Consider the following 15501-nt stretch of genomic DNA (forward strand, 5'->3'; position numbering starts at 1 on the left):
TATTTTATATATATTAGATTTTATATATATATATATTTATATATATTTTATATATATTTATTTATATATATATTTATTTATATTTTATTTATATATTTAAATATATATATATATATATATATAAATATATATATATATATATATATATTGGAGATTTTGATTTCAGATAACCAAAAGTGAGCGGTTGTGATCTGAATAAAGGGAAAATGGCAATTCTTGAACATGGGGCGAGACAACATTATTACTAATTTGCTGGCAAACCAGGTTGGATTTAACCTGTTGGGGCTAGGGGGCAGTATTGAGAATTTTGAAAACAATATGTGCCCATTTTTAACTGCCTCCTACACCAACTCAGAAGCTAGGATATGCATATTATTAACAGATTTGGATAGAAAACACTGAATTTTCTAAAACTGTTTGAATGGTGTCTGTAAGTATAACAAAACTCATATGGCAGGCAAAAACCTGAGAAAAATACAAGCAGGAAATGAGAATTTTGTGGCTGTACTATTTGAGTCATTGCTAATAGATCACACAGTGACAAAGGATTCATTTTGCACTTCCTACGGCTTCCACTAGATGTCAACGATCTTTATAAAGTTGTTTGAAGCGTCTATGATGAACAGAGACCGGATGACAAGGAAGAGAATTTGACGTCCCTGGGATGTCGTTACTTCATTATTGCGCGCACCTGCGCGTTCATGTGAAGCGAGAAATTTTTCAAAACACAGGAGAGGTCGGGTTGAAATATTACTGATGTTTCACGTTAAAAATGGCCCTAAAGATTGATGCTAAACAACGTTTGACATATTTGAACGAACGTAAATAGATTTTTTTTTTTACTTTTCGGCGTGACTTCCCCCCCCCCCCCCCCCCCCCCGCCCTACATTTTGAGGAGCCTACTGAACGCGCTAACAACCTGGAACAACTTGGAGTTATTTGGACATAAATTATGAACTTTGTCGAAAGAAACCACATTTGTTGTGGACCTGGGATTTCTGGAAGTGCCTTCTGATGAAGATAATCAATCAAAGGTAAGGGATTATTTACAATAGTATTATTGATATTAGATGGTGCTAACCTGTATATCCTAGCCTATTGTTCTTAGCATAGCACCCCGTTTATTGCAAATTGTGATTTCCCAGTTAAGTTATTTTGAAATCTGGCAATGCGGTAGCATTTACGAGATGTTAATCTATAATTCTTTGAATGACAATATTATCATTTACCAATGTTTTCAAATAGTAATTTTGTAAATTGTAACGCTGCTTCACCGGAAGCATTTGAGGGGGGGAGGAAAAATCTGAATTTCACCGCCACTGTAAAATGCTGTTTTTGGATATAAATATGAACTTGATGGAACAAAAAATGCATGTATTGTACAACATAATGTCCTAGGAGTGTCATCTGATGAAGATTGTCAAAGGTTAGTGCATAATTTTAGCTAGTTTTCTGCTTTTGGTGACGCCTGTCTTTGAATTGACAAAACATTACACACAGCTATTTTCAATGTACTCTCCTAACTTTATGCTTTCGCCGTAAAGCCTCTTTGAAATCGGACAATGTGGTTTGATTTAGATGTTTATCTTTCAAATGGTGAAAAATAGTTGATTGTTTGAGAAACTGAAATTATTAGATTCTTGCAGTTTTGAATTTCCTGCCATGGTATCTTGTCAATAAATCCCGGTACCGGGATCAGAGCGGGAAGGGGTCCTCATTAAGTATGACTGACACCTTTTTAGTGAGAGGTCTAATGTTTTAACCTCTCTGGGCTAGGCGGGACGAATTCGTCCCACCTACGCAACAGCCAGTTGAATCCCGTGGCGCGATTTTCAAATACCTTTAGAAATGCTATTAGTTCAATTTCTCAAACATATGACTATTTTACAGCATTTTAAAGACAAGACTCTCGTTAATCTAACCACACTGTCCGATTTCAAAAAGGCTTTACAACGAAAGCAAAACATTAGATTATGTCAGCAGAGTACCCAGCCAGAAATAATCAGACACCCATTTTTCAAGCTAGCATATAATGTCACAAAAACCCAGAAGACAGCTAAATGCAGCACTAACCTTTGATGATCTTCATCAGATGACAACCCTAGGACATTATGTTATACAATACATGCATGTTTTGTTCAATCAAGTTCATATTTATATCAAAAAACAGCTTTTTACATTAGCATGTGACGTTCAGAACAGCATACCCCCCACAAACTTCCAGGGAATTTGCTAACAATTTACTAAATTACTCACGATAAACGTTCACAAAAAGCAGAACAATTATTTTAAGAATTATACCTACAGAACTCCTTTGTGCAATCGAGGTGTCCGATTTTAAAATAGCTTTTCGGTGAAAGCACATTTTGCAATATTCTCAGTAGATAGCCCAGCCATCACGGCTAGCCATTTAGACACCCACCAAGTTTAGCCCTGACCAAAATCAGATTTACTATTACAAAAGTTTGATTACCTTTGTTGTCTTCGTCAGAATGCACTCCCAGGACTGCTACTTCAATAACAAATGTTGGTTTGGTCCAAAATAATCCATCGTTATATCCAAATAGCGGCGTTTTGTTCGTGCGTTCCAGACACTATCCGAAATGGTAAATCAGGGTTACGAGCATGGCGCAATTCGTGACAAAAAAATTCTAAATATTCCATTACCGTACTTCGAAGCATGTCAACCGCTGTTTAAAATCAATTTTTATGCCATTTTTCTCGTAAATAAGCGATAATATTCCGACCGGGAATCTCCGTTTAGGTAAACAGAGGAAAGAAAACAAAGCATTCGGTCGACGCGGGCACGCGCCTGAGTCTCACAGTACTGTAACCAGCCACTACCCAAACGCGCTACTTTTTTTCAGCCAGAGCCTGCAAAGCCACGATTCAGCTTTTTGCCGCCTTCTGAGAGCCTATGGCAGCCGTAGGAAGTGTCACGTAACAGCAGAGATCCTTTGTAATGGATAGAGATGGCAAAGAAGGCCAAGAAATGGTCAGACAGGGTACTTCTTGTACAGAATCTTCTCAGGTTTTGACCTGCCATTTGAGTTCTGTTATACTCACAGACACCATTCAAACAGTTTTAGAAACTTTGGAGTGTTTTCTATCCAAAGCCAATAATTATATGCATATTCTAGTTACTAGGCAGGAGTAGTAACCAGATTAAATCGGGTACGTTTTTTATCCAGCCGTGTCAATACTGCCCCCTAGCCCTAACAGGTTAATATTGAATCATTTCTGCCCTCAGAATTCCTATTCATTATATTAATGGGCCATTTTCATTTTGTCTGGCTTGCCGTTCCAAATAACATTTATTTTTTTGCTCATATAATAAAAATTTAAACGGTCAACCGTAAGTGAAAACCATAGACATAAGCAAAAAGGTAAACTGTGATATGACTAGAGTTGATCAGGGTGATTTTTCCACCAACAGACATGTATTTTCCTTTCCATGGTAGCAAGATCTTATCTGTTTTTGCTAACTTTCGATTTAAATGTCTTTCCTTTGGGATATGTACAGTCGTGGCCAAAAGTTTAGAGAATTACACAAATATTAATTGTCAAAGTCTGCTGCCTCAGTTTGTATGATGGCAATTTGCATATACTCCAGAATGTTATGAAGTGATCAGATAAATTGCAATTAATTGCAAAGTCCCTCTTTGCCATGCAAATGAACTGAATCCCCCAAAAACATTTGCACTGCATTTCATCCCTGCCACAAAAGGACCAGCTGACATCATGTCAGTATTTCTCTCGTTAACCCCGGTTGTTAGTGTTGACGAGGACAAGACTGGAGATCATGCTGATTGAGTTTGAATAACAGACGGGAAGCTTCAAAAGGAGGGTGGTGCTTGGAATCATTGTTCTTCCTCTGTTAACCATGGTTACCTGCAAGGAAACACGTGCCGTCATCATTGCTTTGCACAAGGAAGGGCTTCACAGGGAAGGATAAGATTGCACCTAAATCAACCATTTATCGGATCATCAAGAACTTCAAGGAGAGCGGTTCAATTGTTGTGAAGAAGGCTTTAAAGCACCCAAGAAAGTCCAGCAAGCGCCAGGACCATCTCCTAAAGTTGATTCAGCTGCAGGATTGGGGCACCACCAGTACAGAGCTTGCTCAGGAATGGCAGCAGGTAGGTGTGCGTGCATTCTGCATGCACAGTGAGGCAAAGACTTTTGGAGGATGGCCTGGTGTCAAGAAGGGCAGCAAAGAAGGCACTTCTCTCCAGGAAAAACATCAGGGACAGACTGATATTCTGCCAAATGTACAGGGATTGGACTGCTGAGGACTGGGGTAAAGACATTTTCTCTGATAAATCCCCTTTCCGATTGTTTGGGGCATCCGGAAAAAAAGCTTGTCCGGAGAAGGCAAGGTGAGCGCTACCATCAGTCCTGTGTCATGCCAACAGTAAAGCATCCTGAGACCATGCCTGTGTGGGGTTGCTTCTCAGCCAAGGGAGTGGGCTCACTCCCAATTTTGCCTAAGAACACAGCCATGAATAAAGAATGGTACCAACACATCCTCTGAGAGCAACTTCTCCCAACCATCCAGGAACAGTTTGGTGACGAACAATACCTTTTCCAGCTTGATGGAGCACCTTGCCATAAGGCAAAAGTGATAACTAAGTGGCTCGGGGAACAGAACATTGATATTTTGTGTCAGGAAACTCCCCAGACCTTAATCGCATTGAGAACTTGTGGTCAATCCTCAAGAGGTGGGTGGACAAACAAAACCCCACAAATTCTGACAAACTCCAAGCATTGATTATGCAAGAATGGGCTGCCATCAGTCAGGATGTGGCCCAGAAGTTAATTGACAGCATGCCAGGGCGGATTGCAGAGGTCTTGCAAAAGAAGGGTCAACACTGCAAATATTGACTCTTTGCATCAACTTCATGTAATTGTCAATAAAAACTTATGAAATGCTTCTAATTATGCTTCAGTATTCCATAGTAACATCTGACAAAAATATCTAAATACACTGAAGCAGCAAACTTTGTGGCAATTAATATTTGTGTCATTGTCAACTTTTGGCCACGACTGTATGTCCACATCTCCATCAGACTATTTTATTGGTAAACTACACAGTAATGTACCTTTTTTTTTATTTTTTTTATGGTCCATTACGTAATATAGTACACATGTCGTCATTTCCTTTTAATCCAGAGAGGTTAGAAAAGGTATGTAGATCCTCTGAGGCTGTGGAGGGATACTAGTTGTGGATTTTAAAGAAAACGACATGAATCATCAGCGTACAATGACAACTTTTTGTTTTTAAGCCCTGGATTTCTAATCCCTTAATATTGTTACATCTGTTTTTAACAACTAACATTTCGATGGCAATAATAAAGGGATTTACCCATAGTGGAAAACCCTGTCTTACTCCTCTTGACAGTTTAAAACTTTCTGAGATGTAGGTGCCTTTTGGAAAACTGCAAGTGGGCTGTCATGTGGCTTCCATCTAGCCACTCTGCCATAAAGGCCTGATTGGTGGAGTGCTGCAGAGATGGTTGTCCTTCTGGAAAATTCTCATATCTCCACAGAGGAGCTCTGTCAAGGTGACCATTGGGTTCTTGGTCACCTCCCTGACCAAGGTCCTTCTCCCCTGGTTGCTCAGTTTTGCTGGGCAGCCTGCTCTCGGAAGAGTCTTTGTGGTTCCAAATGTTTTCCATTTAAGAATGATAGACCACTGTGTTCTAGGGGACCTTCAATGCTGCAGTAATTTGGTACCCTTCCCCAGAGCTGTGCCTCGACACAATCTTGTCTCGGAGCGTAACGTACAAGTCATTCAACCACATGGCTTAGTTTTTGCTCTGACATGCACTGTCAACTGTGGGACCTTATATCGATGGGTGTGGGCCTTTCCAAATCCTGTCCAATAAATTGAATTTACCACCGGTGGACTCCAAGTTGTAGATTATTTTTTTATTGAACCTTTATTTAACTAGAAAAATCTCCAAGATGATCAATGGAAACCGGAGCTCAATTTCGAGTCTCACAGCAAAGGGTCTGAATACTTCTGTAAGTAAGGTATTTCTTTTATTTTTTTCCTTAAATGTGCCAAAACAATTACCTGTTTTTGGTTTGTTATTGAGGTATTTTGAATAGATTGCGGAAAATATATTTAATACATTTTAGAATAAGTCTAACAAAGTGAAGGGGTCTGAATACCTTTCGAATGCACTCTATACTAGTACATTTGTAACAAACGATTTTTAAAGCATTTCTTAACTTCCATTAGACCAAATGGGCCTCATCTCATTTAGCAATTACATTTTATGTTGACCAAATTCAACACTCCCCACTTTCAGATTTTGGACAGGAGTCAGCTCTTGCTTCACCTCTTCCTCTCTGGCACTATTTAATTCGAAAGGCCAAGCAACTGGTGTGAATGCGGAATATGAAGCAGCGACACAACAAATACTGATGCAGAATCTTCTGATAATAATGGTTGGCAAAATCTCACTAAAGTGAAAAGCTGTGTTTCACCAACAGATTTAAATAAAACACATACATTATTGACACATTGTCACCATAACCAAGTTAACAGCCGCAACATTAGCTTGCTTAGCCATATCTAAAATCTCATTGGTTGAAGAGTTGTTCCAATTTCAGAAGCACTAAAATGCATTCATGTCATCTTCACCAACTGGGAGCTATGAGATTTCAAGGACTATCTAAGTACGACAGTTTACCTGGCTCAAAGGTTAGCCACCTTTTGTGGCATATGCATATTCGCTTCATGGGCATCAACACCTGAAGGGTGTGTCACAAAGCAGGATAGAGGAGTTGGCGACCAACTTTGGTAAACATTTTTCAATATAACTCAGGATAACCTGAGGGGTGTGGCCCACAACTGCAGCATATTATAGGATGTTTGCTGCAACAAGGGTGTGTAGACAATGTTGTTCCAGTCCTACAGAGGGGAGGGTAGAGGTCTTTTTTTTTTTGTATGCCCTTTGGAATGTCAGTGGTGCTAAACTCACACCATTGAAGCTCCCCGGATGGCCATTAAAAGGGATTAAGCCAGAGAGAGGACACTAACCTTGACTCACATAAACAAGATGTTTTCACACAAATCCCAATGTAACATCCCTAGCCACTTAAACAGAGCCATGTCAATAATTAATTTTGTCCCCTATGAATCCACACGTTATTTACCAGTTTACCTACTTCTGGAGTTCGTTCAATAGACATAACATTTAAATGTTTTGGACCGTTTAAGGGCCCAATGCAGCTGTATTTATATCTATATCAAATAATTTATTGGCAACAATTACAGTGCATTTAATAAATGTTCCTTATCAATCTACACACAATACCCCATAATGACAAAGCAAAAACAGGTTTTTATACATTTTTGCACATTTGAAAAATAGAAATACTGTATTTCCATAAGTATTCAGATCCTTTGCTATGAGACTCAAAATTGAGCTCAGGTGCATCCTGTTTCCAGTGATCATCCTTGATTGTTCTACAACTTGATTGGAGTCAACATGTGTTGAATTCAATGATTGGACATGATTTGGAAAGGCACACACCTTTCCTATATACGGTCCCACAATTGACAGTGCATGTCAAAGCAAAAACCAAGCCATGAGGTCGAAGGAATTGTCCGTAGAGCTCCGAGACAGGATTGTGTCGAGAAACAGATCTGGGGAAGGGTACCAAAACATTTATTCAGCATTGAAGTTCCCCAAGAAGAGTGGCCTCCATCATTCTTAAATGGTAGAAGTTTGGAACCACAAAGACTCTTCCTAGAGCTGGCCGCCCGGCCAAACTGAGCAATTGGGGGAGACGGACCTTGATCATCGAGGTGACCAAGAACCCGATGGTCACTGACAGAGCTCCAGAGTTCCTCTGTGGCAATTGGAGAACCTTCCAGAAGGACAACCATCTCTGCACCACTACACCAATCAGGCCTTTTTATGTTAGTGGCCAGACAGAAGCCACTCCTCAGTAAAAGACACATGACAGCCCGCTTGGAGTTTGCCAAAAGACACCTAAAGGACAACAGACCATGAGAAACAAGATTCTCTGGTCTAATGAAACCAATATTGAAGTCTTTGGCCAGAATGCCAAGCGTCAAGTCTGGAGGAAACCTGGCACCATCCCTATGGTGAAGCATAGTGGTAGCATCATCATGCTGTGGGGATGTTTTTCAGTGGCAGTGACCGGGACACTAGTCAGGATCGAGGCAAAGATGAACCGAGCAAAGTACAGAGATCTTTGATGGAAAACCTGCTCCAGAGCACTCGTGTTATTAGCAGAGGGGTCTGGATCCCTCTTTTTGTTATTGGTCTATCAACCAATTTACCACATGGTGATTTCACCTTGGAAAGCTGAAATTCTCACCATGCAAACCTGCTGATTAGATCATGTGTAGATTGTATTTTCAACCAGCAACTGAGGAAATAATACTGATGAACATTTTTATACTTTTACGGTGTTTCTTTTCGTCAGCTGTACAATATGATTTAAAACACTTTTTTAAAGCTTAATTTTGACTGCACTGGGCCTTTTTAAGTTGAATTTCCCCATAGGAAGGCACATGTAATTTTTTTTGGTAATCAAAAATCTTCTCCCTGTTAGGAGATCATGATAATATCTGTCTGAAAACGAATAGCCTTGATTCCTCAATACCTCACCCCACTCTCAAAGCTCGTTGGAAGAGGAGTTGAAAGCTAATACAATTTTATGACGCAGTCCCTGTTGCGGTCTTCAAATGATGTTTTTTTGTTATCCCAAAGCTGAGCTTAACAGGCATGCTCCCAAAACTAACATCTAATAGCTGTGTAATTAAAACTTTGTCGTGCCCTGTCTCTTTCATTCGCGCACCCCCCCCCCCCGTGAAGAACGCCTGCCTCTTGTTTCCAAAAGGACTTGCAGCATTTGGAGATTTGTAATGATTTTTAATCCTTTGGGCAAAGCGACAGCAACTGCTTGATTCACTCCCTGTACAGCTATTCAGACAACTACAGAATGATCAGGGATCACTTTTTCATTAACCACCTGAGACTAGACAGATGAAAAGATGCATGACGAGGTGTTTCATTCATTAGTTATTTGTATAAATTTGGACTATCGTTGTTTGATCTATTTGATGTTAGCGTTAAGACCGCTCACTCCTCCTATTTTTATAATTTTTTTGTTAATGTATAATATTTGCTGACGCTACTTTGGAATACACCTCTGAAACGACTAGGGGTTAACAGGTCCATGAACACTTGGTTTAACCTATCCAGTCGAGATAGACCAGTGACCACCCCGAGAGAAGGAAAAAAGTATTTAAACCTTTCCAAAGGCTGCACTTATTTGATCCCGTGAGAGCGTTTGTGATCCCTGTGAAGCGTAAGGAGTCACATGTCGCATGCAGGCCCACTGAAAGTTATGTGATTACCCTGCCCTATAAAATAACTGGAAAACAATGGTATAAATTTGCTTTTGGGGCTTCAAGGAAAGGGTTTCTCCCACTCCTTAACTTGCAGTTGGAGTGTAGTTATTGTCATTAGAATTTTGTGGTTATTTAGGGTTACATGTATAATAACCTGAACAAACCAACTAAGGCACTGTTATTAGTCAGGCCACCTCCAAAACAGGCTACGCAATCTTCACAACATATTCATCGAAAACCAATTAATTTTGACGTGGCAAGAAAGGACTGTCGAAGTCCACCCTTGACATCAATTGTCTGAATGATGAGCCTGCAGTTTCAGTCTTCGGCACCTGCCAGACCTGAATGCTGGCGGCAGAAGCTAGTATCGGTCTAGCGAATGCGGCACACGTTTGTGTGACATTGAATTTCACACTACATTAAACATCTAAATTGTTCTTTAGTTTCTCAGTTTTCTAGAGCCCTGGCCCCAACGATGACTGTCAAACTGGTCCTGTCATGACCATATACTTTTATGACCTTTTGATACATTGTTTCCGTTTTAATTCTGGGCCTCTGTTTTGAATAAATGTTCGAGGAGCAAGGACAAAATGAACTCATAATGACATTTTTCAATAGCGATGGAAGTGGTTGTTACAAAATCTCACTCAAGAAAGTAAGCCTATGAATGCCAACAGCTTGTGGACGGTAGACATTTCTTCAGCAGGGGGACAGGTTTCTGACTGGTGTCACTCCCCCTTCACAATATTTTTTTGCATTAGATGCATAATGCTCCTTCCCTTATGAGTTGTGGTATGACTCTTTCTCTTTCTTCACTCTCTCTCGCCATCTTTGTCTCTCTCACCCCCACCCCCTTTCTCTGTTTGTGTGTAGTGTGGGTCTGGATGTGGGGCTTTGTCTCCATCACCATTATCAGCCTGCTGTCCCTACTGGGTGTAATACTGGTGCCCATCCTCAACCAGGGCTGCTTCAAGTTCCTGCTCACCTTCCTGGTTGCCCTGGCTGTGGGCACGCTCAGCGGAGACGCCCTGCTCCACCTGCTGCCACATGTGAGTACTTCCGGCTCCACTGACCCTGTGTGACACCTCAGTTTCTCAGATAGCCACCATGGCACCCAATCAACCTACACACATCCACCAACAGGTTCAGAGACTTGTTTGGGTTGGCACATTTTTTGCTTTGTCATTTAAGGGGTATTGTGTACGGCTTGATGAGAAAAAACAACAATTTAATCAATTTTAGAATAAGGCTGTAATGTAACAAAATGTGGAAAAAGACACTAAGTACCTTACTGTAATAGATTCCATTTAAATGGGCAAAAATAGCTTTTTTAGCATTTTTTGCTGTGACTTTTTCTGGGAGTGGTCTGAGTGGGGAGGGGTAACTGAAAACTAGCTGTTACTAGCAGAAAGGTTTAGACCTCTCTCGTTATTGTTCTATCTACCTTGGAAAGCTGAAATTCCCCCCATGCAAACCTGCTGGTTAGGTCCTGTGTCGATTGTATTTTCAACCAACAACTATGAGAAAATGACACTGATTTTAACTTTTGTTATATACTTCTACAGTGTTCGTTTCAGCTGTACAATATGTTATAATACACAGGAAACGCTTAATTTTGACTGCACTTGGCCTTTAACCTCTCTAGGATAGGGGGCAGTATTTTCACATCCGGATAAAAAATGTACCCGATTTAATCTGGTTATTACTACTGCCCAGAAACTAGAATATGCATATAATTGTTTGATTTGGATAGAAAAAACCCTAAAGTTTCTAAAACTGTTTGAATGGTGTCTGTGAGTATAACAACCTGAGAAGATTCTGTACAGGAAGTGCCCTCTCTGACCATTTCTTGGCCTTCTACACTCTCTTTATCGAAAACAGAGGATCTCTGCTGTAACGTGACACTTTCTAAGGCTCCCATAGGCTCTCAGAAGGCACCAGAACATTGAATGATGACTTTGCAGTCCCAAGCTGAAAAACAGTAGCTCATTTGGTTAGTGGTCGATCTGAGAACAATGAGACGGGCGTGCACGTGAAGAGGCCATTTTACATTTTCAGTTATTGAACGAAAAAGACGTCTCCCGGTCGGAATATTATCGCTATTTTACGAGAGAAATCGCATAAAAATTGATTTTAAACAGTGTTTGACATGCTTTGAAGTACGGTAATGGAATATTTTGATTTTTTTTTTGTCACGATACGCGTCCGCGCATCACCGTTCAGATAGTGTCTTGAACGCAAGAACAAAACAGAGGATATTTGAACATAACTATGGATTATTTTGAACCAAAACAACACTTGTGGATGAAGTAGAAGTCTTGGGAGTGCATTCTGACGAAGAACAGCAAAGGTAATCCAATTTTTCTTTATAGTAATTCTGAGATTAGTGAACGCCAAACTTGGTGAGTGTCAAATTAGCTAGCCCGTGATGGCGAGCTATCTACTCAGAATATTGCAAAATGTGCTTTTGCCGAAAAGCTATTTTAAAATCTGACATCGCGATTGCATTAAGGAGTTCTGTATCTATAATTCTTTATTTTATGTTTTTTGTGAACGTTTATCGTGAGGAATTTAGTAAATTCACCGGAAGTTTTCGGTATGTTTGCTAGTTCTGAACATCACATGCTAATGTAAAAAGCTGGTTTTTGATATAAATATGAACTCGATTGAACAAAACATGCATGTATTGTATAACATAATGTCCTAGGAGTGTCATCTGATGAAGATCATCAAAGGTTAGTGCTGCATTTAGCTGTGGTTTTGGTTTTTGTGACATTATATGCTAGCTTGAAAAATGGGTCTGTGATTTTTCTGGCTGGGTACTCTCCTGACATAATCTAATGTTTTGCTTTCGTTGTAAAGCCTTTTTGAAATCGGACAATGTGGTTAGATTAACGAGAGTCTTATCTTTAAAATGGTGTAAAATAGTTGATTGTTTGAGAAATTGAAGTAATAGCATTTCTAAGGTATTTGAATATCGCGCCACGCGATTCCACTGGCTGTTGACTAGGTGGGATGATTTCGTCCCACATACCCTAGAGAGGTTAAGTCGAATTTCCCCAATAGGAAGACTTTTTACAGAATGTCAGATTGATGATTCACCTGCTGCCCCACGTGAATTAAAGCTATACTTGGAAGAGGGGAGCTGGGCACCCCACAACAAGAATGGAAATATCTATGCAGGCCCCCCCAAAATAAAAATATTAACATCTGGCACCCCTAAGAGACATGGGGCACCCCCAAGAGTCAATGTCAGGGCCTAAAAACGTTTTAATGCCTCTCAGGTTTTTTTTACCAACCAAAATATTTGTTTTGCGTTAAACAAAATGGATGAGCATGCTTAGTAACGTTTCTAAAACAAGATATGTATTACTAGTAAGAAGTAATGTGGTATATTTCTCAGTTTAATGTAATATTTAGTGACCTGAGTCTTTTAACCAAATATCACAGATTCTGCTGCCCCTTTAAGGTTACTGTGGTAACGGGGCCACTTGAGTCTTCAGTGTGCCTTACTGATGGAAATTTCGGCTCTTTTTGCTGACTGATCTTTTCGACTCGTTCAGTCATAATAACTCATCTTTTGACTAATTTCGTTCATTTGAGTCAGTCATGCCCAGAGCATTCAGGACCCTCTACTGGGCATCGATGAACTGAACTCTCGAAGTCATGATTCTTAAGCCTCTGGTTCACATGTCGTTCACCATAGGGGGCTCATTGGAGCTGTCATTTGTGACGCAAACGTGCTTTAAACAATGTACATGTGTGTATTGCTGGGCATACAAACATATACAATTATTTATTGATGCGTTTATTACAAGGTCTAGACTAGTTGTGGCTGTAACTGGACTAGGTTTTGAGCAACTCTTGGCAAAATGCATTCCTTGACTGCCGTGAGGGTGATGAGCACAATGTTGTTTGCGAACTGCAGCACTCCAAATGTTACGTTGTCGAGTTTTGAGTTTGTTGAGCTGTGTATGTTTTGGTTCTACAAAGCTGTTTCCAGCATAACATTCAATAATCAATTAATGGCATTCATTAATGCACCATGCAATCAATTGTAAGTTCCTCCACACATATGCCAGACAGTTGGTGGTCGGAGCACGTCTCTGGAGTCGCTGAGCCGGAGGAACGTGTATTAATCCTGCTTTAGGACTCATTACGGCCGGCACTAGCAGATCAAACGAACAACTTAAATTAACAAGTCACTCATGAAAAACAAATCATGACTCTTGAGTCAGTACATTTACATTTAAGTCATTTAGCAGACGCTCTTATCCAGAGCGACTTACAAATTGGTGCATTCACCTTATGATATCCAGTGGAACAACCACTTTACAATAGTGCATCTAAATATTTTAAGGGGGGGGTAGAAGGATTACTTTATCCTATCCTAGGTATTCCTTAAAGAGGTGGGGTTTCAGGTGTCTCCGGAAGGTGGTGATTGACTCCGCTGTCCTGGTGTCGTGAGGGAGCTTGTTCCACCATTGGGGTGCCAGAGTAGCGAACAGTTTTGACTGGGCTGAGTGGGATCTGTGCTTCCTCAGAGGTAGGGGGGCCAGCATGCCAGAGGTGGATGAGCGCAGTGCCCTCGTTTGGGTGTAGGGACTGATCAGAGCCTGAAGGTACGGAGGTGCCGTTCCCCTCACGGCTCCGTAGGCAAGCACCATGGTCTTGTAGCGGATGCGAGCTTCAACTGGGAGCCAGTGGCGAGAGCGGAGGAGCGGGGTGACGTGAGAGAACTTGGGAAGGTTGAACACCAGACGGGCTGCGGCGTTCTGGATGAGTTGTAGGGGTTTAATGGCACAGGCAGGGAGCCCAGCCAACAGCGAGTTGCAGTAATCCAGACGGGACATGACAAATGCCTGGATTAGGACCTGCGCTGCTTCCTGTGTGAGGCAGGGTCGTACTCTGCGAATGTTGTAGAGCATGAACCTACAGGTTCGGGTCACCGCCTTGATGTTAGTGGAGAACGACAGGGTGTTGCCAAGGTTCTTAGCACTCTGGGAGGAGGACACAATGGAGTTGTCAACCGTGATGGCGAGATCATGGAACGGGCAGTCCTTCCCCGGGAGGAAAAGCAGCTCCGTCTTGCCGAGGTTCAGTTTGAGGTGGTGATCCGTCATCCACACTGATATGTCTGCCAGACATGCAGAGATGCGATTCGCCACCTGGTTATCAGAAGGGGGAAAGGAGAAGATTAATTGTGTGTCGTCTGCATAGCAATGATGGGAGAGACCATGTGAGGATATGACAGAGCCAAGTGACTTGGTGTATAGCGAGAATAGGAGAGGGCCTAGAACAGAGCCCTGGGGGACACCAGTGGTGAGAGCACGTGGTGCGGAGACAGATTCTCGCCACGCCACCTGGTAGGAGCGACCTGTCAGGTAGGACGCAATCCAAGCGTGGGCCGCTCCGGAGATGCCCAACTCGGAGAGGGTGGAGAGGAGGATCTGGTGGTTCACGGTATCAAAGGCAGCAGATAGGTCTAAAAGGATGAGAGCAGAGGAGAGAGAGTTAGCTTTAGCAGTGCGGAGAGCCTCCGTGACACAGAGAAGAGCAGTCTCAGTTGAATGACCAGTCTTGAAACCTGACTGATTTGGATCAAGAAGGTCATTCTGAGAGAGATAGCAAGAGAGCTGGCCAAGGACGGCACGCTCAAGAGTTTTGGAGAGAAAAGAAGGGAAACGGGTCTGTAGTTGTTGACATCGAAGGGATCGAGTGTAGGTTTTTTGAGAAGGGGTGCAACTCTCGCTCTCTTGAGGACGGAAGGGACGTATCCAGTGGTCAAGGATGAGTTGATGAATGAGGTGAGATAAGGGAGAAGGTCTCCGGAAATGGTCTGGAGGAGAGAGGAGGGGATAGGGTCAAGCGGGCAGGTTGTTGGGTGGCCAGCCGTCACAAGTCGCAAGATTTCATCTGGAGAGAGAGGGGAGAAAGGGGTCAAAGCATAGGGTAAGGCAATGTGAGCAGGACCAGTGGTAGAAAGTGGACCAGCGGTGTCGTTTGACTTAACAAACGAGGAGCAGATGTTGTCAACCTTCTTTTCAAAAGGGTTGACGAAGTCATCCGCAGAGAGGGAGGGGGGGGGGTATTCAGGAGGG

General features: G+C 41.7%; 1 protein-coding gene across 3 annotated transcripts in view; it reads left to right on the forward strand.

The window, feature by feature from the left end:
• Positions 1 to 15501, forward strand: part of slc39a10 (solute carrier family 39 member 10) — a 74903-nt gene that overhangs the window by 32520 nt on the left and 26882 nt on the right. For all 3 annotated transcript variants that reach the window (XM_014163912.3, XM_014163913.3, XM_014163914.3), the window contains one exon: positions 10274 to 10449. In XM_014163912.3, the coding sequence (XP_014019387.2) occupies positions 10274 to 10449 (176 nt within the window). The remainder of the gene's footprint in view (positions 1 to 10273; positions 10450 to 15501) is intronic.

Source organism: Salmo salar, chromosome 21, assembly GCF_965601325.2.
Source record: "Salmo salar chromosome 21, fSalSal1, whole genome shotgun sequence".
Classification (NCBI taxonomy): domain Eukaryota; kingdom Metazoa; phylum Chordata; class Actinopteri; order Salmoniformes; family Salmonidae; genus Salmo; species Salmo salar.